The 24,438-nt window shown below is 47.1% G+C and overlaps 9 protein-coding genes across 12 annotated transcripts; 4 read left to right on the top strand and 5 right to left on the bottom strand.

Annotated features, from left to right (window-relative positions):
* Positions 1-183: 183 nt before the first annotated feature.
* E1B28_006150 (uncharacterized protein) lies at positions 184-1,479 on the bottom strand (the record flags this gene model as incomplete). The annotated part of the gene is made up of 3 exons (XM_043150777.1): positions 184-1,052; positions 1,112-1,239; positions 1,298-1,479. 3 exons carry the CDS (start codon positions 1,477-1,479, stop codon positions 184-186), a joined length of 1,179 nt encoding a protein of 392 aa, XP_043011867.1.
* Positions 1,480-1,599: 120 nt separating this feature from the next.
* E1B28_006149 (uncharacterized protein) lies at positions 1,600-4,160 on the bottom strand (the record flags this gene model as incomplete). Its single annotated transcript, XM_043150776.1, has 15 exons — positions 1,600-1,760; positions 1,816-1,967; positions 2,024-2,115; positions 2,171-2,193; positions 2,252-2,278; positions 2,335-2,407; positions 2,466-2,602; positions 2,657-2,996; positions 3,052-3,117; positions 3,167-3,303; positions 3,364-3,554; positions 3,606-3,733; positions 3,788-3,811; positions 3,872-3,906; positions 3,965-4,160. 15 exons carry the CDS (start codon positions 4,158-4,160, stop codon positions 1,600-1,602), a joined length of 1,782 nt encoding a protein of 593 aa, XP_043011866.1.
* A 670-nt stretch (positions 4,161-4,830) lies between these two features.
* On the bottom strand, positions 4,831-5,565 carry E1B28_006148 (uncharacterized protein). The gene is made up of 3 exons (XM_043150775.1): positions 5,300-5,565; positions 5,119-5,248; positions 4,831-5,065 (listed from the first exon to the last, which is right to left on the bottom strand). The coding sequence occupies exons 1-3, from the start codon at positions 5,466-5,468 to the stop codon at positions 4,939-4,941; spliced, it is 426 nt and encodes a 141-aa protein (XP_043011865.1). The 5' UTR covers positions 5,469-5,565; the 3' UTR covers positions 4,831-4,938.
* A 118-nt stretch (positions 5,566-5,683) lies between these two features.
* On the top strand, positions 5,684-6,502 carry E1B28_006147 (uncharacterized protein). Its single transcript, XM_043150774.1, has 4 exons — positions 5,684-5,939; positions 5,991-6,095; positions 6,150-6,274; positions 6,327-6,502. Exons 1-4 carry the CDS (start codon positions 5,759-5,761, stop codon positions 6,348-6,350), a joined length of 435 nt encoding a protein of 144 aa, XP_043011864.1. The 5' UTR covers positions 5,684-5,758; the 3' UTR covers positions 6,351-6,502.
* Positions 6,503-6,772: 270 nt separating this feature from the next.
* Positions 6,773-9,896, bottom strand: E1B28_006146 (uncharacterized protein). The gene is made up of 16 exons (XM_043150773.1): positions 9,813-9,896; positions 9,394-9,759; positions 9,265-9,336; positions 9,015-9,208; positions 8,871-8,961; positions 8,626-8,814; positions 8,337-8,565; positions 8,243-8,277; positions 7,957-8,190; positions 7,850-7,894; positions 7,664-7,793; positions 7,549-7,611; positions 7,484-7,497; positions 7,308-7,418; positions 7,085-7,254; positions 6,773-7,014 (listed from the first exon to the last, which is right to left on the bottom strand). Exons 2-16 carry the CDS (start codon positions 9,574-9,576, stop codon positions 6,921-6,923), a joined length of 1,854 nt encoding a protein of 617 aa, XP_043011863.1. The 5' UTR covers positions 9,577-9,759; positions 9,813-9,896; the 3' UTR covers positions 6,773-6,920.
* A 13-nt stretch (positions 9,897-9,909) lies between these two features.
* On the top strand, positions 9,910-12,410 carry E1B28_006145 (uncharacterized protein). Of its 3 annotated transcripts, none has more exons than XM_043150771.1 (11): positions 9,910-10,059; positions 10,115-10,187; positions 10,241-10,503; positions 10,551-10,641; positions 10,695-10,782; positions 10,845-11,031; positions 11,082-11,415; positions 11,470-11,570; positions 11,624-11,987; positions 12,048-12,103; positions 12,163-12,410. In XM_043150771.1, exons 1-11 carry the CDS (start codon positions 9,928-9,930, stop codon positions 12,244-12,246), a joined length of 1,773 nt encoding a protein of 590 aa, XP_043011861.1. In that variant the 5' UTR covers positions 9,910-9,927; the 3' UTR covers positions 12,247-12,410. The 3 variants fall into 3 exon arrangements, with proteins under 3 accessions (XP_043011861.1, XP_043011862.1, XP_043011860.1); XM_043150772.1 differs by having other exon boundaries at positions 9,947-10,187; positions 10,241-10,277; positions 10,333-10,503; XM_043150770.1 differs by having other exon boundaries at positions 9,947-10,187.
* A 31-nt stretch (positions 12,411-12,441) lies between these two features.
* Positions 12,442-19,442, top strand: E1B28_006144 (uncharacterized protein). 2 transcript variants are annotated; one of them, XM_043150768.1, is made up of 41 exons: positions 12,442-12,755; positions 12,816-13,308; positions 13,362-13,778; positions 13,836-14,093; positions 14,141-14,191; positions 14,246-14,323; positions 14,375-14,430; positions 14,482-14,508; positions 14,562-14,651; positions 14,709-14,829; positions 14,900-14,961; positions 15,017-15,287; positions 15,340-15,476; positions 15,530-15,560; positions 15,612-15,667; positions 15,715-15,783; positions 15,844-15,874; positions 15,923-15,988; positions 16,040-16,547; positions 16,598-16,695; positions 16,746-16,781; positions 16,831-16,869; positions 16,920-17,012; positions 17,062-17,205; positions 17,259-17,266; positions 17,317-17,353; positions 17,407-17,528; positions 17,580-17,610; positions 17,666-17,820; positions 17,874-17,906; positions 17,955-18,086; positions 18,146-18,202; positions 18,251-18,407; positions 18,464-18,537; positions 18,588-18,721; positions 18,781-18,847; positions 18,900-18,910; positions 18,962-19,006; positions 19,065-19,131; positions 19,191-19,231; positions 19,294-19,442. In XM_043150768.1, the coding sequence occupies exons 1-41, from the start codon at positions 12,513-12,515 to the stop codon at positions 19,394-19,396; spliced, it is 4,749 nt and encodes a 1,582-aa protein (XP_043011858.1). In that variant the 5' UTR covers positions 12,442-12,512; the 3' UTR covers positions 19,397-19,442. The 2 variants fall into 2 exon arrangements, with proteins under 2 accessions (XP_043011858.1, XP_043011859.1); XM_043150769.1 differs by having other exon boundaries at positions 12,442-13,308.
* A 33-nt stretch (positions 19,443-19,475) lies between these two features.
* Positions 19,476-21,204, top strand: E1B28_006143 (uncharacterized protein; the record flags this gene model as incomplete). The annotated part of the gene is made up of 7 exons (XM_043150767.1): positions 19,476-19,643; positions 19,706-19,769; positions 19,819-20,162; positions 20,220-20,396; positions 20,446-20,796; positions 20,852-21,037; positions 21,091-21,204. The coding sequence occupies 7 exons, from the start codon at positions 19,476-19,478 to the stop codon at positions 21,202-21,204; spliced, it is 1,404 nt and encodes a 467-aa protein (XP_043011857.1).
* A 292-nt stretch (positions 21,205-21,496) lies between these two features.
* On the bottom strand, positions 21,497-24,254 carry E1B28_006142 (uncharacterized protein; the record flags this gene model as incomplete). Its single annotated transcript, XM_043150766.1, has 16 exons — positions 21,497-21,571; positions 21,623-22,053; positions 22,107-22,139; positions 22,197-22,271; positions 22,329-22,422; positions 22,472-22,546; positions 22,605-22,728; positions 22,783-22,812; positions 22,866-22,904; positions 22,960-23,042; positions 23,104-23,200; positions 23,258-23,341; positions 23,393-23,417; positions 23,472-23,664; positions 23,720-23,989; positions 24,045-24,254. 16 exons carry the CDS (start codon positions 24,252-24,254, stop codon positions 21,497-21,499), a joined length of 1,938 nt encoding a protein of 645 aa, XP_043011856.1.
* Positions 24,255-24,438: the final 184 nt, after the last annotated feature.

The following is a 24,438-nucleotide window of genomic DNA, read 5'->3' as shown; positions in this document are numbered from 1 at the left end:
GTAAAAGTGAGCCCGTGTGAGTTGGCGCTCCTGTCCAGGATCGCTAACGCTGGAGGTTACATTGGAAAGAGCAGAAGGGTGGTGAGCGCTTGATACGCCGTCCTGTTCTATTCTGCATCAAATTAGTTGTACCTATAGATGATAGATCTACACTTCTCAATTATGGGCAATTCGTCATATTATTCAAAATTGAATGATACCCTTCAACACCGCGACCTCCGCATTGATGATACTGCTCGTCGCTGCACCTATACTAACGTTATTCGACAACACCACAAACTTGATGTCAAACACCGGACATTGTCTGACTCTCCCGACGTTAACGCCCGCACCTTCTTGATGGTATCTATCCAGTCGCGGTTGTGGCCGATCCGCTTCCTCATGTACAATGATAGTTCTCGTAGGGGCAGACGGACATCCAAGAGTCTGTGCATCTGAGGTATAGGCCGCAAGGGCTTCCCGGACTTGCTGAGGAGAAGGTGGTGGACGTTTCGCAAACCGTACCGAGACGCACTCGGTATGCCCATCAATAACAGGAACTCGATTGCAATGTGCCGAAACTCGGAGCGGAGAAGTGGTGTGCATGTCGAACTTTTTGAATTTTTCCTTCTTCCCATCTATAGCCTCCGTCTCTTCGTCAATGATGCCCCCGAGAATCTTGAGAGTTTCCCACTCGATTTTTTCCTCTTCGCCACTGATATAGGGGACGACGTTATCGAGGATATCGAGACTGGGTACACCAGGATATCCTGCCCCACTTATAGCTTGCATTGTCGTTATAACGAGGCTTTCAAGTGGACCGAAAGCCCGTTCTAAGGCTGCAAGGGGAATGACGACTCCTGTGGTAGAACAATTTGCATTTGTCACGATGAAGCCACGTAAGAGAGGTTGAGGTTCACGGGTGAGAGGATGGATGTGTAGTTTTTGTTGTTGTGGGAGGATGGTTAAGTGGATCGTATTCACAAGCGGCACGATCAATGGGACATTTGGATCTCGACGATAGTTCTTTGCGTTGGAAAATACTGCGAGTTCAGCAGCCCGGAAAGAGGCCTCTGCAAGATAGATCCACGATGAGGCAATCGTTCAGGTTTCTTTTTGTAACCCGACATACCAATATCACCGGCAACGTCTGAATCTAGTCCACTAAACACGACATTACAGTCCTTGAAGGGTTCCGGTACACAATCGTGCACGATCATGGCTGAAACGCCTGATGGGATTGGGGTCGTTTGCTTCCATCTCAACCAAAGTCAGTCTTCATTCTAAATGACATCCCGTTGATAGGCTCCTTGCTCACCGTACAGCATCTTTATACGGCTTCCCAGCACTCCTGCTACTAGCACCGAGTGCTTTTAACACGAACCAGGGATGGGAACAAAGAAGAACAATAAACCTCTGTCCGACGGTACCGGTCGCACCTAGAACACCGACAGGGATCTTGGGTATATCCCTATGAAAATGGACAGAGGATTGCGACATGGGGAGAAGTAGGTAGAGGGCGGAACCAACTTCACGAATTTATTATTTAATTAGCCGAGTCAACATTCAGGTGCCGGCGGTTCGCATATCGAAAATTTAGGTAAGTACAACACACGGCATCTACCGTTCACCGCCTTGTACCGTTCTGACACTCAAGTTATTTAAATAATCTTCCTGTTGATCAAGTTTGGAAACCGATAACCAGAAAAGAATTCCGGCTATACCAGCCAGAACACCCATCACTCCATAGTTCCAGACAAGTAAAGGATCTGTTGCCAAAGCTACGAGGTGTTTCAGATTTTTTCAAATCGTCTTCAGTGCTTAAAAAGAACGTACAGACGAACGCTTCTCCCAGAGCAGCAGAGAGCGCAGAAGTGAATAGGAACACGGACATGACTAACGACTTCATGTTCTTCGGGGCTTTGGTGAAAGCGTATTCGAGGCCAGTGATAGATGCGAAAATTTCGCTAAATGCAATGAGAACGTAACTTTAAAAGATCTACTTAGAGTCTTTTTCCGTAAATCAGTAGAGAGAGACGCTCACGAGCCACTTTGTATCCATACATTTAATGGCGAAACCAAGAGCTTGCCGTGTGCATCCTTGCAGGTAGCGGCGTGATATCCGCAAGGATTCGTCTGCAGGGGGAAAAGAAAATGAATCATCATTCGAGATAAGCAGAACGATCCGTACCTTGTAAATATAGTGTTGTACAACTAGCAGGAGTTGAGTATCGAGTTGGGAGGTGAAACCAGACTAACAACTACTACATACCTGCTGCCCACACCATAGCGGCTGAGCCTATCCAGTAGTTCAAATTCGCCGGTACCAAAGTATTATATGGACCTGTCACTTACCAGTAGCGAAACCAGCAGTAATCTTCTTCAAGGAGGTCCATTTGATTCCATTTCGTCGAAGGAAAGGGTATATCTCATTAACACCTTGACATTAGCTCGCACTACATAACAGTGTATTTGGATACACGCACAAACACATCACAGATCGGGATGAAGATAATGAGTGCTAAGGGATCCAAGTTAGACAAGACGTCGTTGGGAAGCCCGTGAGTCGACAGAGTGGCCGCTTGCGATGTGAGGTTACTGTTCAGCTGGTTATAAGAAAGCCCTTCACGGCCAATCAGTTGGACGTCCCAAGTTAACATTTCAAGTTCTTACTCACAGTACACTGGGTACCAGCAAAATACACCACAAGCCTTCAATCCCCGTCTAACTTCATCTACCCATAGATCATTGAACGTCATCCACGCCGGTTTGGTATCACCAAGTTTGCTTGGTTTCACAGTCTCCCAGAAATCAGGGGCCGTAAGTTGACGGTAGGACTTGACAGGATTAATGCTCCAACGTCCCTTCATAGCAAGACGCCATAGTTTGAGAGACGTGGCGAGAATCGACCCTGTGGGGGGAGTTCGAACGTATCGCTTACGCCCTACCCAGAGGACGAAAGGACAGACCAAGAATATGATCGTAGGTAACGTGAAAGCCAGCCAAAAACCGACAAACTTGTCGCAATCAGGGGACGGGGTAGGATGTAAGAACGGACTGGAATTATCGTACCTTCTCCGAATAGGTCATACCTATCCGTCCAATCAATGAGCCGACGTTCACGAACAAGTAAAAATACTGTATGCCTGTCGATAGGAGACAATTCTAAGAAAATTGCACCTCTTACCATGTACACGCGCGCTATCGTTAAAGCAGGATCGACGATGACACGCTCGCCGTCTTTTTGCGTCTTGATGAACAGTTGGGTGCGCGTATATTGTTCAGCGATTAAAGGTGAAACGTTGGCTTTGAAGACTCCGGTTCCTAAGTAAAAGGAAACTGCGGTCAACCTTTGTAAGCTCTTCGACTACGTCGCATGCGTACCAAGCCCCATGATGATCATTGCAATCACAAAAACGGCCGTTGCGCTCTTGTGTTCAATGATACCGGGAACGGCACAGACGATGAGAAGAATGTGACCGATGAGGGTAATGAATGTCGCGACACAGATTGTGTTGAAACGTCCCAGATAGGTGTCCGCGACATATGCACCGAGTAATGGGGTGAGATAAACCCTGAATATTAAGATGGGAAAAGGCATGAAGAACAGAACAAAAGGTAGATACCAGAACTGATAGAACGTAGTAAGGCCGGTGGCTGCTTTTTGTCCTAATCCTAAAGCACCTGACTGCCCATCGGGACCACCCGCTCCCGTGAGGGATCCAGGAGGAAGCCGTTGTTGTATAAAATTGGTCTGAAGAAATAGTTCGAGTGGATGAGACGAGTTTGAAAGAAACTAAGAACATACAAAGACAGCGCTGCAGCCGTAGTACTGGTGTAAAAAATCGATCAGTTGTCATCTACTTACTTGCAAGATTGTGCGGATACAAACCGAAAACCGTTCAGCCATTTCGATAATAGCAATCACTTTGTGACCAATATGAGCTTCATGATTCCTATAGACGAAAACAAGAAACGACTTCACAGAATGCATTCCAAGGCAGAGAGTCAGATACTCTGCGAAGGGTCTGTCTTTCTTCTTCGGAGGGAAATTCCAGTAGTACGCCGGAGCTGCCATCGAGTTCGGAAGAAACTTTCTCGGAATCGGTACCCTCTCCTCCGTGCTCCTTCTCGTTCAGAGTAGGGAGCATTTGAGTACCATCCGCGCCAGACATTGGCATTGCAGACCTGAAGGCCTGAACCGAGGGCAACGTTAAGTCGTCCTTCCTTTATAGATAGCAGCTGTGAACACACGTGCATAAATCGGAAAATCGTCATGTCTACCTCGTATGGCGCAATGGGAGGCCACAGCGCTCTGAAGGAGCGTAGGGGGACGGGGGAGATTCGATTTCCCCTGGTCTCCACTCACCTTCGATATATAAGCACGAGAAGGTACCATTTGATTGAGCACCGATAGGGATAAGGAATCGGTGATATTCGACCGAAGAAGTTCAAAATATGTTGAGGAAGCGATATGGGACAGGATCGGATGTTGTTTTTGATCAAAATCTTCCCAGAGGAACAAAATGCGAGTACCGTTTACGGCTGTCTAGATCTTCACCACCATTATTAGCCTGAAAGTTCAAAACCATGAAGGAACATGCCTTGTGATCATGATTCAACTACATATAGTGCAAAACCTCGTCAACTGTTGTTGGCCGAGATCTTTGTTTGGTGCTGAAGATGGCTTGTGGTGGCTAGGTCGAAGTTCGAACCTTCATAACATTCAAATTCTTTTCGAGAGGTTGCTCACCGTTTCCTTCCGCGCAAAAGGTAAGTGATCTACCCATGCCATCTAAGGAGGACCAACCACTGACGACCATCGGCAAAATTCACTTAGACTAGACAATACCAGTTGTAATGGATAGGATAGGCGCTCGAGAATAATACACTGCTAATACAAGAGAGAAGCGGAAATAATGTACGTGGACAAAGACGACCAAGAGAAAAGAGAACGGGCTACACCTCCTGCGAGATACCCTCGTCCTTCTTCCCTTTTCCAGATTTTGAAGGTAGGAGTGAAGACTCAATGTGAGGAACAACACCACCTTGGGAGATAACAACATCCCCCATGAGTTTATTTAGCCTGAAAGAGCGGGTAAGAGATCGGTGTGGGTCTGAGGGAATGGGACCACGTACTCTTCGTCGTTTCTAATGGCGAGTTGCAAGTGCCGAGGCACTATACGTTGCTTCTTGTTGTCACGGGCAGCGTTGCCAGCAAGTTCAAGAATCTCAGCGGCAAGATATTCCAGGACGGCTGCCAGATAGACTGAATTTGAAAGTCAGTTGACGAAAACGCGCAAGAGAAGGACAGACTCACCAGGCGCACCAGCACCAACACGCTGCGCGTAGTTTCCCTTCTTCAGCAGACGGTGAACACGACCGACTGGGAATTGGAGACCCGCCTTGGCAGAACGAGACTGGGATTTACCACCCTCGCCGCCAGCCTTGCCGCCAGTCTTTCCAGATTTGCCACCTTTGCCAGACATGATGAGTAATAAGAGTTTGGGGGTGGTGGTAGTAGTAGTGACTTGAGAAGATGAGAGGATGAGGGGGGGCAGAGACAGTCCAGTATTTATAACCGTGGATGGGCACGTGAATTGACCTTTGTTGATTGCAATCAACAAGGCGCGTTTGCACAAACAGACGCAACGTGACGCGTCCATATATAAACTCCGCTCTCGTTCCAGCTGTGGACACCCCCGCTTCTTGCCTACTACCGCCATAAACACCGGCACGACCTTAGCTCTCCACCACTCTATCGCTTCTCACATCCTCAATGGCTCCCAAACCCGCCTCTACCGCTGGAAAAGCTCCTGCCTCCACCGCCAGCAAGGCCCCCGCTAAGACTGAGGGTGCAAAGGCCGCGAAGAAAACTTCTAAGCCTGCCCCCGCTGACGGCGAGAAGAAGAAGCGCAAGAAGTCCAGAAAGGAGACTTACTCTTCCTACATTTACAAAGGTCAGTCGTTCCATGCATCATCTCGGCTTGTTCTCACTTGGTCTTCTTCAGTCCTCAAGCAGGTCCACCCCGATACTGGTATCTCCAACAAAGCAATGGCGATCCTTAACTCGTTTGTCAACGATATCTTCGAGCGGATCGCGACAGAAGCTTCCAGTGTGTATTCCTCTGGATGAAGATCTATCTCTTTGTTAATCGTTGGCCTTTCAGAACTAGCGACTTATTCGAAAAAATCAACTATCTCGTCTCGTGAGATCCAAACATCCGTTCGCCTGATCCTCCCTGGTGAACTCGCCAAGCACGCCATCTCTGAAGGTACCAAATCAGTTACCAAGGTTCGTGCTACCTTCAATGCCACACAGCTCGCTCTTCCTGACTCTTTCTTAGTATTCGTCAGCGGGTACCAAGTAGATTTGCTTCGTTGGAGGATTCTGTTCATTTTGTCTTTCAGTTTATCTTGTACTGTATCTGTACTATTCACGTATTTATAATCTCAAGTTATAAATTCTCTTCGTTATCGACTGAGGTCACGTCGTATCTCGTGTAGTATGTTCGCGGTCGGCATTGCGGTCAAGCAATAGATTTAATAGCCATTTGCCGGCATTGCTACGTCTGTCAGATCTAAATTGCCATTCTAAACTTACTTCCCTTTCCCTGATATATACTCGCAGGATCAAGTGTATCAATGAGCTGCGTACAGGGAATTTCCGTATGTGGCAGACAGATGGGACTCACTGGACTGAGATTTCTAAGGCAAGATATAACCTACTGGGTAGTAAACCCTAAGCTATGGCTTTTGAACGTTGAACTCGTGTCGGGTTAGTACCGAAATGGAAACACAAAAAAGAATCTTAACGGGTCTCGCCCATATACAGGTTTACAGGAACAGTACTACGGAACAAGGCGTGGAAACTAAGAGAAAGTAGTAGAAAGCATTGAGGTCGTTTTAGGGGTAGTTACAGATACAGATTCACAACATGGTCAGCATTCCCCGAGAAACTTGTTCTTTGGTACCGTTTGTTTAAAGTCGTCCACCCACGTAGTGAGGTTGGCATTTGTATATGCTTCGATGTATCTGCGGGTAAAAAAGGGACGGGCAACCGGTTATTCGAGTCTCAAGAAAGAGAAATCCCAAAATGGCTTACTTGTCAATATACGCTTTCGTTGGGAACTCCTTTGGATCGCATCCAACGTTCCTCTTCCCCTTTTCTTGATAGACACGAATCCAGTCGATCTTCATTACGGCTGGGAAGATTAAATGTTCAAGATCGACATCTCCAAAATTTGTGGACATTCCGAGGTTGGCGATGAGGTACTGGAAGAAAAAAAAAATGAGGGTGAATCGATAAGTGAAGGGCGGCTGCATACCATGGGTTCCTGAGGGATGGGACGTGCTTGAATTTGAACATCGTCATTCGCTCCTACAGCACTCGCGAACAAAGTCCACGACTTTTTTCCGTTGGCGATCCAGGTGATGTACTGTTGTGAACGAAGAAATCGGGTCATTCAAGGCTTTCACTCTATCGAAAGGGTGTGATACACACGGCGTTATCGAAACCTGTAAGCGGCGTCAGGCTTTTTAAGGACTGTAGAAAGAATGACAAACTACCTGGCTTATACTCAAAACCATAAACTGAGAAACATCCCGTACCCAACTGATAGCAATCCGGGTCTGTGTTCGTCAAAATTCGACCCCTTTTGGGGAAACACATTTGAATACTTACCTGTTATGGTTACGCAAGACGTGGCTTCCTGAAAAGGTCCTCCGAGATAGCTATTTGGTTGGGTTATTGATGTATTGTACATGACGAATGTATCTGCTGTATTCTTCCACCGGTATTGCTTATCGAAGGGCTAAGGACGAAAATCATTAGTAACCACCTCGTAAGATCATAATCATCTTCACTTACAGCCCATTGTCCTGACTGCGATACAGTGCCGATTCCATCCTGGACCTGACTCATACGAAGAAGGTCAGAAAATCACCTTTCGAAAGCGCAGAATCGAGGAAGCTTACTTGCGCTTCAATAACATCGATTTCTGGAGCCGAACGACCGACAAACGTGCCGTCTTGATGCATTGGCCCAGGATGATCTTCGTGGGGACACGTGCACCTCGAGAGACGCTGGCCCGGTAAGAACGACAGTTTTTCGTTCTTCTTGGGGCTATTGAATACGGCCTGGGGGGGTTGTCCGTTTACAGTTTGGTTTTTTACAGTTCCGACATCACACTCGTCGTATGTGTAAGGCCACTGAATCCACTTTAGCTGGCACCGAAAAGAAGTCAGCAAATATCGAACCCACCATTCCCTCGAGACTTGCACCGTAGCCAGCACGGCCTAAGAATAGCGGCAGCCTCTTTTAGTCCCATAGGAAAGGCTGAAGAGTGTCAACTCACCGAGATTTCCCATAGCCCAAACCGCTGGCCATAAACCGGCGATATTGTTGATCCCAGGAAGTGAAACAGATGCTTGGAGCACTCCACCGGTAAAGCAAAACTTGTTCCACGTTGTCATCATTCCACCTTGGAAGTTCAAATCGTGGGTTTCCTTCCGCGATAACGTGATTTCCAGGGCACCATTCCGTGTAGTAATTGCTTCGGGATCGTACCACTCCATGTTGTTCGTCTAGGTGACTCGCATCAGTTTCATCATCAACAAGTGGGGTAACAACCATGGTATACGTACCTGCCAATAATGAAGATCGACTGCTTCCCAGTATGGGTCGTCTCCCGGATAAAAAGTCCGTCCTTCCGTGTTGAATTCATCGCTGAAAACCAGTTCCATATCAGCACCGTTTAAGTAGCCCTTCATACTGAGTGCCTCGGATGGTGTTTCTATGTCTATCAAGCCCCAGTTTCCTGCTATCTGGGGTACCTACATACGACATTAATGTGGCAAAAGCTGATACAAAAATCGAAAGAATGACACACCTGCCCGGAAGCATTGAGGCCTCCGATGTTAAACCCGCCAAAGAAGGCAAGCTCGTGGGTTGTGAAGTAGCTAGCTAGAGGGTACCCGGCGCTGTCAATAACTGTTCAGAATAAAAAGAGTGAGACGGGTACAATAAGACGCACAAGAGCCCAACAAGGCCAATAACCATGATTGCTACACAGCCCAGATTGGCGACACCTCTCGAAGTTAAAAGGCTACCCCGACGATCGAATTTCCTATCCCGAGTTGGATCGGGGTTGTGTAACATATCATCTTCTTCACGAAATGAGGGTGTGAGGGATGTTCCCCACTCTTGAGGATCAGGAGCCAGAGAGTACTGGGGAACAGTCGTTTAATACTGCCGCGGTCGACGGGAGGCACTAGCTGACGAACTTTATCTGCCAGGGAGAATTCCAAGGGAGGTGGAGCTCTGCGGCCTGGAGTAGCACTGACATTGTACGGATTCTGCGTATAATGACTAGGATATAAGGATGCTGCCCAAGGCCGAAAATGTAAACGTACCAAAGAGGTGTTACTGTTATTGCTCCTGATAGACGGAAACCGATTCGCAAAATGACCTGCATGTATCGAGGAATGACCTGCGGAGCTACTCTCAATCGAGAAACGTTGAGAACGATGTGAACGAGGGGAATAAGGGACGTGTGCGCCATAACCATGCTCGACGTCTCGCCCCGCCGAGAACATATGAAAGAAAGGAAAGAAGTGTTGGAGGAGGACGTCAAGAAACGAGCGAATAGACGACTGCAGAAGCTTGAGGAGATGAAGGGGAAGAACAAGAGCACTCGGACGCCATAATCATGCTAATTATGGGAACCGTGAGTTTGGTTGAGAGGGAAGTTGTCGCGTTGATTGCCGGTCCCAAAAGCACTTTTCACGTCAATGTTCGTGTACGACAGTCAGAACGGGTTCCTTTTACCTACTGTCTTGCGAGAAGCACCTACTAGTTTGGATGGATATGGCATACACTATGGGAAGTCATTCGGGCATCTCGGATGAGAAAGAACCGTCGGGTATGTATAACAACAAGCAAGCATCATGTCCCACGTTGTTTACTGGCGAATCATAAGTAGAAAGCTGGTGGGCTTGTTGTGCCGACATCGTATTCTTAACGGAACACTTTATCCGCGGCCTAGACTTGCCCTAGACTTGCTTTTCGCCCTTATAAAAGTATGCGGTTCTCTCCCTCGTCTTCGGTATTTTCACGTAGTCCGCCGCAAACTAGACGACTATAATGACCATCGTTCTTAACCCCTACTGGTCCAATGGATTTCAAGGACTCAGGTTGGCCCCCCAACGTACGTGTATCTTCACCAAGGGCCACAGGCATCCACGTTAACGAGATTATTAGCACCAGCTCAACCGAAACATGGCCTGGTGCCTCCAATGTTTGGACCTTCCATTCATGAAGAACGAACTCTCGCTCAGCTCAGATCCAAGCAGAACAATCTCGAAAAGTACATCTTTTTGTCCGCGCTCAAGGAGCAGGACGCTCCTCTGTTTTACAGATTATGTCTGAAATACATGAGTGAGATCACTCCACTCATCTACACACCAACCGTTGGTGACGCCTGTCAACAATGGTCCCACATCTACCGTCGTCCAGAAGGAATGGCAAGTAGCAACCCATTCAATTAGTTGCCAAACTAACCAATCCTCAGTACGTATCGATCAAAGACAAGGGAAACATTCGCGCCATCCTTGAAAATTGGCCTAAACCGGCTGATGCGAGGATTAGTGTTGTAACCGATGGTAAAACAACTTTGTTCTGCGCGTTTCACTCTTTCTCAACTGCAATGACGCAGGTTCACGTATCCTTGGACTCGGAGATCTTGGTGTCAACGGAATGGGCATATCAGTTGGGAAATTGTCCCTTTATGTCGCTGGCGCAGGGTGAGTAGCTTACAATTGTAGTACCTTCTAGGTTCCGCTAAGTATTCCTCTCCATCGACCAGCATTCGCCCTGAATCAACCATCCCGATATGTTTGGACCTCGGAACAAACACTCAAACATATCTCGATGATCCATTATATCTCGGCCTCCGACAAAAACGCGTCTCTGAGAAAGAGATGACCGAATTCATGGACGAGTTCATGTATGAAATATCCCGTACTTTCCCAAAATTACTCGTTCAATTTGAGGCGGGTGTTTAATGACCTATTATCAAGTCATTATCTAAATCACTCTGTAGGACTTTTCAACCGACCGCGCCTTTCTTTACCTTGACCGTTACCGCAAACAGTACCCTGTCTTCAACGACGATATTCAAGGAACGGGAGCGGTAGTTCTTAGTGGTTTCATGAACGCAGCCAAATTATCATCCGAGGCATCCGGTCTTCCCTTGACCTCTCACAGGATCTTGTTCTTTGGCGCAGGATCCGCTGGCGTCGGTGTCGGAATGCAGCTTATGAGCTTCTTCACCCTGCAAGGTCTGCCAGAGCAAGACGCCCGGGAACGCATCTGGCTCGTTGACTCTCAAGGCCTCGTCTTCGACACTCGCGGCCCCATGGCTGAGCACAAGAAGTGTAAGTTGGATACGCAGTTCAGGGAACCACTCAATTCAAATTACATTGCGACAGATTTCTCTCGCAGGGACTATAATGGTCCACCTATCAAAGATTTGCTCGAGATCCTCCAGTTGGTGAAACCAACTGCATTAATTGGACTTTCAACCACTTCGGTGAGTAAGACGCTGAGCCCTCATTGACATGGTATTTATAAATTCCTCCTCAGAACGCCTTCTATCCCGAGGTCATTTCAACGATGGCTGTTCTTAACCCGCGGCCAATCATTTTCCCCCTCTCAAATCCGGTTCGCCTGTCAGAATGTACCTTCGAGGACGCGGTAAAACACAGTGACGGCAATGTCTTGTTCGCTTCTGGTTCACCGTTCCCAGATACGCCGCATGGCGGAAAGACGTTATATCCAGGTCAAGGCAATAACATGTACATTTTCCCGGGACTTGGCTTTGCTGCCATCCTCGCGCGAGTCTCTTCAGTCACAGATTCGATGGTGGAAGCCTCATCTCTCGGGTTGGCCAACTCATTGACAACTGAAGAGCGGAGCCTCGGTATGCTCTACCCGTCAATTTCCCGAAGTGAGTCACGACTTTGCTGATCACCCCGCTCATTATGACGGTTTGTCTTTTTCCGCGCAGTTCGCGAAATAAGCGCCTTCATCGCCAAGGAAGTTATACGTACAGCACAAAAAGAGGTATGTTCATACTTTGGCTCAACCCATCGTCGTTTTAGACTCATACGTTGAACCGGTAGGGTGTCGACCGCTCAACGGGGCTTCGTGCCATGAACGATGCAGAATTACTTGCCTTTATTGACGGCAAGATGTGGAATCCCTAGATACCCTGTATACATGCCATTGTACATTTAAAACTAGATATCCTGCAGGTGCAATAGATAGACCACGCACGAGGCTCACCGGCTCGACGGCAACTTCGGATGATTTCCATCACAAAAAGTTGCACCCACACACCCGGTACCGCACTTAGTCCGCGCTGGCTGCCTCTGTTTGGGATTCAAATTAATAATTGACTCAGACCACACAAGTAGTTTTTAAGTGCAGCGCTGGTATTCTGTGGTAGAAAGATCACATTCCCTACCTGTGGATGCCTCGCTTCGAATTCGAAACCTCCATTGCTCTCGCTAGTTGCACAGTTGCAAGCGCCGCTCTATTTCTTTACAACCGTCCACGGGAGGAGAAAATCAAGCTTCCTATTCATGGGGATGAAGCACTAGAAGAAAGTGCCTCGGAGAACACAATCTCGAACACTTCAGATCCGTTTGACGTCGTGACACAAGAGGATTTTATCGAGGGGTATCCGGTTGAAGAGGAAACGTTTTGGACACAGGTTCCCTTACACCTATAATTGCTAATACCGTCAATCCTTACCGCTTCTTCGTTCATTCAGGTCAAAAGAAGGAAATTTGGACTCTGCTTTTTGACAGCAACCATCGTGGTTCTTCAGTGCATTCAACTAGGGTTGTATGTGGAAAATGGCGCAGGCAATAATATGAAACTCGTCGCCCATTCTTTGAACGTGTACTTCGCGATTTATCTGCTTGCTCTATGTCTCCAGTCCATATATCGTTGCACTGTCGAGCGTCACAGCGAATCCGTCCTTCATATAACGGTCTTAACCACGATACCTGCCTTACTTCTTACGACCTTGTCCCTCCTTCCTGAAACACCACTATCCCAAGTGAATCTACAACGAGTGTCACCAATCGGAGATCATGATAATCTGTGGTATATCATGGTCGTGCTCTACCTTTCGGCCTGTATTCTCGCGTTCACCACGCCTCAAGGTCCCCCGCTTTACTACCCACCATCCGCTATATATCTCCCAAAGGCTGTAGAGTCTATCACAAACAAGGATAAGGAGAATGTGACGGGACTCGCAGGTCAGTTCAGCTCCGTGCCTGTTGACCCCAATTAAATACGTCTTTATTGCCAGCTTGTTCTCCCTGGGGTTACCTTATGTTTTCCTACACAACCAAGGTCGTTATGCTCGGGAATATTGCGGAGAGCCTTGAAATAGGTGACCTACCGATCCTTCCGGCGAACATGCGTTGTGTCGTCAATTTTACACAAATAAGAAAGATGGCGGGAACCCTTCGGTTGCGCTTTGGGACGTGGGCTGCTAAGACTGGTTCCGGATGGAACGTCGCATATCAGCTGGTACGATTAAATATCGCCTCTCTAACGGTTCAATTTTGGATTGCGGTATTTTCGGCGATGCTGTTCTACCTACCGCCGTACTTCCTCAACTTGTTGATCCTATACCTGGAAAGTGATCCTGAAAGACGCGATAGGAGCTGGGGATGGCTGTATGCCTTTGGTCTGATCATGTCGAATGTCATTGTTTATCTTCGTAAGTTGTAGCCTTTCCCCGCCGATGGCATTTGGCTTATATTCCGGTTCTACCTAGTGACTGCACAACTTTGGTCAATCTCAACGACGGTTATACAAACTCGGTTCAGGATTCAGCTCAACTCGATTCTCTATGCAAAGACGCTCGTCCGAAAGGATGCTATTTCCTCTTCGGCCTCAGTTCAAAAGGAGAATGAAACAGCCGAAGAAAAGCAAGACGAGGACGATTTCTCCACCAAAGCCCAGATTATGACTCTTATGACGACAGATACGGACCGTGTGAGCGAGTTTGCCTGGCATTTCTTCACTCTCGTCGGTAAGTAGAACCAGCTCGTGGTCGTGATGTATTGACAGGGCCACTAGATTCACCCATTGAGCTGATCATTGGAACCTTGTTCGTATACAAATTACTTGGTAGGTTATTTATCTCTTTTGAACTTGAACAACGGTTGCTTAAACTCATGACAGGCGTGTCAGCATTATATGGTCTACTCGTCATCGTTTTATCAATGCCCATGAACCATCTAGCTGGGAAAGTGGTCGTTGGTAAGTCCGTCACAATGCGGTTGAGAAGAGTGGCTTTATCATGCTTCGCAGATGCTCAAGAAAACTTGATGAAAGCTCGCGATGAAAGAATCGCTCTTATGAACGAAGCGCGTCACGTTCGGATCCATCTTGACAGTGGAAGCTAATTTCTTATTCAGGTTCTCGGCGGAATACGTATGTTGAAGGTACAATTTGATTATACGGTCGCCGACTGCTTTGGTTCTGATTTCTACGACAGTTTATGGCTTGGGAAAGGAGCTTCGAATCTCGAATTCTCAAAATCCGTGATCGAGAACTCAAGTACCAGAAACTCAATTATAATATTGAGGTATACTCGAATTCAACCCTGCGATTGATCCATCCACTCATCACATCCTCATAACAGACATTATGGAATGGAATATGGAATGCTACTCCCGTCTTGGTGACTGTTGTGGCATTTTTCCACTTCACAGTCATCCGCGGCCAACAACTCACACCCAACATTGCTTTCACGGCCATTACCGGTAGGCGATTTTTATTGGGGCTGGCCACTTGCTCACATATCTTTGTTGTTTGGATCTTTGTTTCCGATAGTGTTTAACGAGTTAAAGTTCGCCCTCAACGCACTCCCTGAGACTCTGATCAATGCGCTACAGGTCATTTCACATCCCAAGCTAAATTTTTCCGCTTTAGCTTATTCCGCATTATTAGGGATTTGTGTCTCTTCGACGTATAGAAAAATACCTCAACACAGCTGAAGTCGACTCGGTACCTCCCCTCGACCAGCAGTCGCAAACAATCGCCTTCCAATCATGCACTATAACGTGGCCTCAAGACCGCGCACAAAGAAGCGCTGCGCCCTCCGCAGTCTCTACTCCCAGACAGAAGTTTGTTCTATTAGACTTGTCCCTCAAGTTCCCCACGAACGGATTCTCTCTCGTATGCGGTAAATTGGGATCTGGAAAAACATTGCTACTCCTTGGTACCGTCTCTTAATATTTTCCGGTATAGTTGCTCATCTCGAAGTATTCTAGCATTGCTCGGAGAGGCAGATATTCTTGCCGGGCAAGTAGTTTGCCCTCGGTCACCGCCAAATGCAATCGCATCATATATAGACATGCAGTCCGGCGAGAAGTGGATTGTGCAAGGACTATGTGCATATGTTCCTCAGGTACGGAGACAGTATCATGAAATTTGTCAAGCACGTCTGAACTTTGAACGTAGATGGCTTGGTTACGAAACGCATCTATTAAAGGTTAGCTTCCCCCTCAAACCCACTGCGCATTACTGACCTAGTTATTGATAGACAACATTCTCTTTAACCTGCCCTACGATGAAGCCAGGTATCAGAAAACACTCGAGGTGACCCCCCTTCCATCAAGTACCTTTTCTTCGCTATATTTTTTTAGGTGTGTGCCTTGATAACAGACATGGATATCTTAGAGGATGGCGATGAATCCGAAATCGGGGAACGTGGGGTGAGTTAGACGTTCAAATGTTTGTTACAGCATCTGCTTACGATTCTACTTTTCTTTCAGGTCAATCTATCAGGAGGACAAAAGGCTCGAGGTAAGCCATTTCCGGGCTTCATGCTTATATCTGCTAATGTTCCACCAGTGTCTCTTGCCCGAGCAGTTTATTCCAGAGCGTCAATTCTATTTTTAGACGATGTTTTGTCTGCCGGTGCGTCTATTGCGTCTTTATGACAGCGTATTGTACTTAAAAGTCACAAAGTTGACGCCCACACTGCCCACCATCTCTATTACGAATGTCTCAAGGGAGAGCTGATGAAGGACAGGACTGTCATCCTGGTTTCTCATCATGTTCAATTATGCGCACCTGGTGTAGACTACATTGTCGCTCTCGACAATGGACGAGTTCAGTTTACTGGTGATTACACAGCATTTCAGCGGTCTGGAGTAATCAGGACTCTCGTCCAGTCTACTGTGGATGACAAGGCAGATGGAGATGACGAACAAGCTGTAGAAGCCACCCTCGAGAAAAAAGACTGCAGCGGTCCCGGCTCCGACTCCGCAACCTTCGTTAACGCGTCCACGCAGAGCAAAGTAAAGAAAACTGTTCGCAAACTGGTTGAAGAAGAAACGCGTGCGATTGGGCGTGTTCGCAAGGATGTTTGGGCGACATACCTTGAAGCATGCGGACGCTATGGGTACTGGTTTCTGTTCATGATTGTCTTTGTCGTAGCTGCTTTAAGTCCTGTTGCGGAGAACGGGTGGCTCAAGTAAGTAAACGAGGCCAAATGTTTGACATCAGAACTAATCAACGTGGCAGGATATGGTCTGGAGCTGTCCTGGGTGAAGATGGAGAGCAAGGATCGGATCGTGGACCTTTGTTCTATGTTGGCATCTATGCCGCAGTCACATTAATTGGTTCGTTTTACCCCCCCCACTGCATGTTCCCTCATTGAAGAACATTATAGGGTTGGTGCTTACGACGATACGCTGGTTTGTTCTCTGTAAGGACTTTACTTTTCCGGTGACTGGAAGGGAATGACATCTTCCTAGATCGTGGATCTATTAATGCCTCTGTGGTTTTGTACAAAAGTATGAAGATCTTATTGTTGACACGGAATTCCGCTCACAATTATTTGTAGGACTGCTGGAAGCCGTTCTCTTTGCGGACGTTCGCTTCCACGATACAGTATCACGAGGTCGATTGCTGAACAGGTTCGGAAAGGATTTCGAAGGTACGGTAACCCCTTACTGTATGCTATAATCCCAATGACGTTCCCGAAGGAATCGATAGCAGTCTCTCTGATAACTTCGGTCGTACTGTAACCTATGGTCTTTCGAGTGTCACCACACTAGTGACTGTAGCTATAGTCGGTGGCTTCCCATTTGTGATCGCGGCTGCTGTATTAGGCTTGCTTTATTACAATGGTGAGCGACCAGTTCTGCTTTTGGTGTTCTTGCTGAGCACACGTGTATCCTAGTTGGAAAGGTGGGTCGAAGGCTTCCAAATACCTAGGCAAGCGACTTAACATTTATAAGTTCTACGGCCAAACGTCTCGAGACATGAGAAGACTAGGTATGTTCCAAGTCAAACACTTCCTTGCAAAAGCCGTTGACGGCTGTGTATAGACTCTGTTACTCGTTCGCCCATATACTCGATCTATGGAGAAACGATAGCCGGTGTGACCATTCTCCGTGCGTTTGGAGCATCCTCAAAGTTCTTGAGAGATATGCTTCGATGTCTGGATACAGTGAGATTATGGGTTTTTTTTTCGCAAATTTTCCTGACCTGCCAGCACTAGAATGTTAATCCTTACTATTGGATGTGGGGAGGTAAAACAACAATTTCCTGATCATAAACTCAACCTAATCTGCATGACCTTTTCAGTCAACAGATGGTTGTCTGTACGTTTCAACTTGCTATCCTGTGGCATTGTGGGGGCAATGGCTGTGGTTGCCGTGTGGAATCCAGGTCTCAGTGCCTCTATCGCCGGTTTCTCCCTTGCATTCGCAAGTACTATCACTGGCGACCTTCTTTTCATGGTGCGTCTTCTACCCCAAATCTGAAAGAAACTCTTCTGAGTCTTTGATTGCAGGTACGGAGATTCGTGGGATTGGAGCAGTCGATGGTGAGTTTCTGATGATTGTTTTACTTCATTTCTCATGCAGGTGTATAGGTGGCCTTGGAACGAGTCAAAGAGTATTCTGAATTGAAGCGAGAAGCTCCTGAGTTCGTGGAACCGCGACCCCCAGCATCGTGGCCGACCAAAGGGGAGATTAGATGCGAAAATCTAGTCATCCGTTACGCAGTATGATAATTTTTGTGGTCTTGCCCACTCGAGCTCATGTTACCCTCACCCTGTCGTAGCCAGAGTTACCAGATGTCCTTCATCGGTTGAATTTCGAAATCAAACCTGGTGAAAAGGTGCTTGTTCTTTACTCTTTCCAACCTCGTTACTGATTCAGATACCAGGTTGGAATCCTCGGTCGAACGGGTAGTGGCAAAAGTACTCTCGCTCTGTCATTTTTCCGATTCGTTGAAGCAACCGAGGGCCGTATCTTGGTTGATGATATCGACATTGCAAAAATTGGTTTAACGGACCTTCGAAGCAGGTCCACGATTATACCTCGTGTGTAGCACCGTTCTACTTCGTATCCGGGCCCCCTGGTTTTGACCATTCAGCAGAGGATCCTACGATTCTGTCGGGAACGTTAAGGTCCACCCTCGATGTTTTTAATGAATATGAGGACGCTGAGATTGTAAGTAGCTTTGACGCCTTTCAGGGAAACTGATTTGAATATCCGGCTAGTTCGAAGCTTTACGCCGAGTCCATCTTATTCCAAGTTCGCATGAAATTGAGGAGGAAGATCAAGAGGTAAACGCAAACATTTTCCGTAATCTAGATTCCTCAGTCTCGGAAGGGGGTGACAATTTCTCTACTGGGTACTCTACCTTTCGATGGAACAAACTCGATACAGTAGGCGCTGATAGCCATCCCGTAGTGAAAAACAATTATTATGTATGGCAAGGGCTATCTTGAAGAGATCTAAAGTACTTGTCATGGACGAGGCAAGTTCTTTTACGTGTCTCTGCGTCTTGTATTCATTGACCCTTTCAACAGGCTACCGCTAGGTATGTGCTGAAGTAGTTTCTAGATGTCGAGGGACTCATGATGCGGCGAAGTGTCGACTATTCGACGGATGAGCTGATCAGTCAGACAATTCGGCAGTGAGTTCCTCCCTGGCCGTCATAATGTTGGAAGGCGTTCTACCACCCCATATTACAGAGAGTTCGCCGACAGCACGATATTAACCATCGCACATCGACTTCGTACTGTTATTGATTATGACAGGGTAACGTCTCTACCTTTTTTATCTACCTTGGATATCTATTGACCGAGCCCTCCTTGCAGATAATGCTTTTAGACCAAGGCCGCATCGTAGAGTTTGATCGGTAAGTGACCTCGTATTCGGCGACTACGACTATGTCAATTCTCACTGCATTACTGCATTTAGGCCCCAAAAACTTCTTGCACAACCATCGTCAAAGTTCTATGCGTTGTGCAAAGCCACTGGGAAGGACGAGTTTGCCACACTTAAAAAACTAGCGGGTGTTTAATGTACAGTAGAGCATACTTACATATGGGGTACGGACCGGGCTTGTCTCCGGAATCCGTACCTTCCGAACCACCGTCATCATGTCCTTGAATTTGCCTCTGGATATTCTTCCGGTTATTATTGAACATGTTACCCCTCGAGACCTGAAGAACGTCTGTCTCGTCAATTCTGTCTTCCACGGCATTGCTGTCCAGCTCCTCTACGATAGAATATCGATTTATTCATGGCATAAGAACGGGAAGGCGAAGGTACGCGACACGATTTAGACGTGGTTCTAAACGATTCTGATACGGCGGATCCAAATTGCAAGGCGATAATGTTGTTCACAAGCCTTTCAATGTGTCCCCATGTCGCAAAACATGTTCATCGACTCGGTGTGTCTCCCAGTCTGGCCCCTCCTAACGTTCCCTGACAACGAGATAGAAATTCGTGCCTTTCCTCGCGTGATTTCAATGGACACAGAGGCCGAGCAGGCTCGAGTGGTGGCGAAAGGCATACGAAATTGTATCAATCTCTCAGCTTTTGTTTGGACAAGGGATGGTACACTGAGAAACGAGATACTGTTAGCGTTACGACATTGCTCGTGTTTGAGAGCTCTGGAAATTAATGGACACAACCAAGAATACTACGACCCGAATATTCTGCTCCAGTTCGACTGTATTCGCAAGATATCCTTGATCATGCCGAGTGCGGCGGTCGTTCAATCCTTGGATCCTTGGCTCATGAGAACAGGGAAAACATTAAGAAGTTTGACCCTCATTTGCAAGGTAATGTACGAACCCGGTTCATCATCCATCCCTCTTATTGAATTCGGGTTTCGAAAGGCCACTTCCATAATAACAGACCACACTCTGGAAGCTCTGGCACCGAATCTCTGCCATTTGGAGGATCTTCATATCACTGGTTGTCCCAAAGTCACAAACCGAGGGATATTCTCTGTCATATCACAAAATGTTAAAGGGATCTTGAGTTTAGGGATCGAAGGGCTTTCCTCAAAATTCGTGCGGTTGATTGCTCCTAAGTTGTGGACGTCTGGCTGACTTCCTACAGGATATGGCTGTATTCCGTCGGGATTGTTATCAGAGCAGAGCATTATCCCACCTGAGATCTATCACGTTGACCATTCACCAACAAATACTCGTGGAAGATTGGATGAAGCAAGTCGCTGATCTTTTGTCACCTGAAATCCCCCTTGAGGCATTCAATATTTACTCTACCGGCGCATTTTTCGAATCCCCTATCACGTCTCAGTTCTGGGAGAATATTGTGGCCGCTCACCAAGATCGTCTGGTGAGGGTTTCGGTGCATCGGATGCTGATCAGCCTGCGTTCAATTGGCGAAATATGTAGAAGGTGTCGGAAATTGGAACAATTATTTATCGTTATCGAACCAGGTTTACTTGTATGCCAATCAATCTTTCAACAGCCGTACTCTTATTTTCCATATCACTCCGCAGAGCCAGCTTGGCGATCACCTTTCACAAGCTCACGTTCTTCGAACAATGCACATCAACTACCCCTTGATAGATGCTTCACAGTCTCAAGCTGAGCCGCCTGTCATGTCACCGACTGAAGCGCTCAAGCTTGTGGAACAGTGTAGCTCAACAATTTCTCAGTTTGGATGCAACACACGAGTTTGGAAGGTAAAGATTATTTAGACGTTGTCTTTTCTGGCTCAGTCAACGTCTATCGTTAGGTTGAGAGGGAAATCGTCATCGATGAGAAGGGAATCCCTATCGGCGTTCGCAGACAACTTGCCCGGTATGACAGTCCCGACATACCTGAAGCCTTCCTTGTTGTCCGCACTTAAAGTCATGCACATGAAGCGGATTTCTACAGCTACCCCATGTCTGCCTGGCTCATTAGACAACTACCCATACCATTCAAAGGTTTATCGCGATGCTGTTGCTCAGTGAAGTAGATGTGTGTGTTGGCTGAAACTCAAGCTGTTCTATTCTTTCAAGTTGGACGTGCAGTTTTCACCCCCGGGATATGTATCTATGGCCAGATGATAAATGATAATGATTCGATGACTTCCTTTCATGTTTGGCGAGGTTGGAACTTCGAGGAAGACGCCGGGTCCAGACCTATCCATGAACCATTTAATTCGCACTCGCCTCAGTAGGTAATACCTGTTTCAACTTGTCTCTGAGCAGTGACTTCTTGGAATCGTCCAACTAGGAGTGATTGATCAGATCGAGCTGCTTAACTGATTATTAGTCGCTAACCTTGCCAGTACCGGCCATCAAGGTCAACTGCTGTAACACCTGTCCCAGTCCCGATCCAGCACATTCTCGAGGTAAAACAGCGATATCTCGAGAAGCAGGACCAGCGACCACTTCCGCATCTCTCCGGCTGAGATGCAAACCTGGCGTGGGTATAACGCAATTATCTTGGCTCCGCGCTGCTCGCAAGCTGCATATTGCGACTTTCTTGCATGCTTGGTAACGCGAGTTGTCTCCCATGCTGTCGTCGACACATTCCCCTGCACCTATCCGCGTTTTAAACCGCTGATAGGTCCGGAACGCTTCGTCATCCCTTTCAAAGCCCTCTGTTACTTGATGCCAGAACGATGGACCCAGTGGGTCTGCAGCGCCGATAAGCGACGGCAGTAGTTGACCATAGGTCGTCCTAGCGCTGTAGAGCAAGCGCCAGTTCGCTGTGGAAGACATATATTTCGTGGTGTCGGTTTCACTACGGAGGAAGACTTACGTGTAGTCTGGAACTCGGGATCGTCTACGTCGGCTTTTGAAGAGAATGGCTTATAATATGCAAAAGTACTTTTGTAGACAGAGGACCTACCGGAATAGACTTTTGCGTCCAGAATCTCGTACGTGTCTGGGTCAACATCGTATACCTTGAAGGCAGGATTGCCACCTAATATGATAGCAACATTGTTAATGCTGCCTGGTAGTTAACTTTAATTCCACACACTCCTAGGCGTTAAAGCAGGACCAATCCACACAACACCAGTCGCGGTGTCTTTCGTACGCTTCTCATAGTCCGAATAAGCGATCTCGAATTCGTCCTACGCAAATACTGAGACACGCATGTGCTGGGCTTGGGAACAGGCTCACCGCGTGGGTGTGTCCAAAGAACTGTCCTGCGATCGTGTTTTTGTATCGTTGTATGACCTGGTCGTAATAATTCGACTTCCGATTGCGTTTAGATTTTGTTGTCATCAAACGTAATGAAGAGAAATCATCACACCTGGTCATCGAAAGTGTCGGGGATTCCAGGAGGCATATGGCCAATAATCCATGCTCGTTGACCTGAATCTTCAGCTGCTTGAAGTTGAGAGACCAAGAATCCCAGGATTCCGTTCGGATCCGGTCTGTTTGTGGATGTGAAGTATGTGTTGGAATAAGTAGGAGTGATTCGACCTTACTGTTGACTGTCAGAGTCGTACAACCAGAAGCTATCGGGGTCCCATTAATCGCTCTTATACATCAAGGTGCAGTTTCAACGTACTTGAGCTTATACCAATACACCGTGTTGATCGAGATAATCCTATTGAAAACCCCTGAGTAAATAGCTCACGACCTGAGAATGAATATATTCCTACATCAGGTTCGTGTCAGGAACCACCCTTGAGTAGCTTCCCGATTGATGCTTCACTTGATCAGCAGCAGTGTCTCCAATCCACCTCTGGTGGGGATAATCGTAAGAAGTTCGCGTTAAGATATTTTTTTTGGAAAGTCGAAATTACCTCCCAGCCAGTGCCCGTTGTATCGAACACAAACTGCGCATCTTGTGCATGGTCCTTGGTTGTGTTCCTCGGGAAGGAGTTGACTGGGGCCGCCTCACTAGATTTGTGAAGACGTCGATTGAACATCTTAAATAGGAGAAAGGAACGCACGCACTGATTTCCAACTGTTGGGAATACAGGAGCCTGAAGCGTGTTTCCTATCTGATCGTTAAATTTTTCAATGTCGTCCGTAACTTCCCTGAGTGTTGTTTTCCGTTAGTCTGTCGATCCGTGTGAAAAATCCCCTCACTCTTCGGTGACCAACCAAATCGCGGCTGTTCATTCTAATCAGCTGGTCCGTGGATGGCAGACGACTCGGAAAAGTATACCTTCGACAAGGTCCCCAGTGAAAATCGAGAACTTGTGGTCGGCATTTATCGTGTTAAGAAGGGATTGGGCAAGTGAGGCAGGTGTATCACATTTCCTGTTGCCATTTGGTTCGGCTGCAATCTGGACTGGACCAGTATGATCTGCATAGTTCCTGCAACATATGGGCTTGGTACAATTTGCCTCCGACCCAACCTAAAGGAATCAAATCAGGGTGTAATACATTCACCATGCAACATCATTCGCATACCGTGTACTGTCTATCAATATGTACATCGCTGAAATGAACAACTTGAAAAGGTTGGCTTCCTTTAGAAGTAAAGTTTCTTGGGGTCGTAGGTGCGGGCTTCGGGAAAGGCACAGCGTAATCGTTGATCTGAGGAGAGGGACAAGCGCCAAGAATTCCATTACAGAGTTTTGTTGCAGTTTGTCCGAACACGTTAATTGACCGCAGGTCTTGTGCCAAAATGATGCCAGGACCGCCGATTATAGAACCTTTGCACACGTCGGGATCTTGCAGCTGGAAAGTGAGATAGGTGAGAAGAGGCAAACCATAACTTGAACGAAACTCGAACCTTGAGTGTGGTACAGACCGTGCTAAAGGTCTCACCGAATGCCTTGTCACCAAGAAACGCGAGTGTTTGTAGAGGAACGAGAAAAGCATGGCAGCCTACGCAGGTTACAGCTTTTTCCAGGCCGTCAAGAATGTCGTCGATCAAAGACGCATTTGAAAGGTATGTACGGGAGCCAAGAATGAGAAATAGAGAGAGCGAGTTCAGTCGCATTTTACAAGAGAGATTATTGACTCCCTGGAAAGTCGAAATCTCGAAGAAGTTTTGGGCTGGTGAGAGCTGCTTCGGCTTCTTATATACAATCATCACTGCTCTTCAATCAAGTTCTCCCGGAGGTCCGTCTGTTTCACAACGACAGGATCGCATGGTCGTCTTCGAGATCAAGATGGACATGTTG

Source organism: Marasmius oreades, chromosome 3 (genome assembly GCF_018924745.1).
Source record: "Marasmius oreades isolate 03SP1 chromosome 3, whole genome shotgun sequence".
In the NCBI taxonomy this organism is placed as follows: Eukaryota; Fungi; Basidiomycota; class Agaricomycetes; order Agaricales; family Marasmiaceae; genus Marasmius; species Marasmius oreades.
This window is presented reverse-complemented; position numbering and strand designations above follow the sequence as displayed.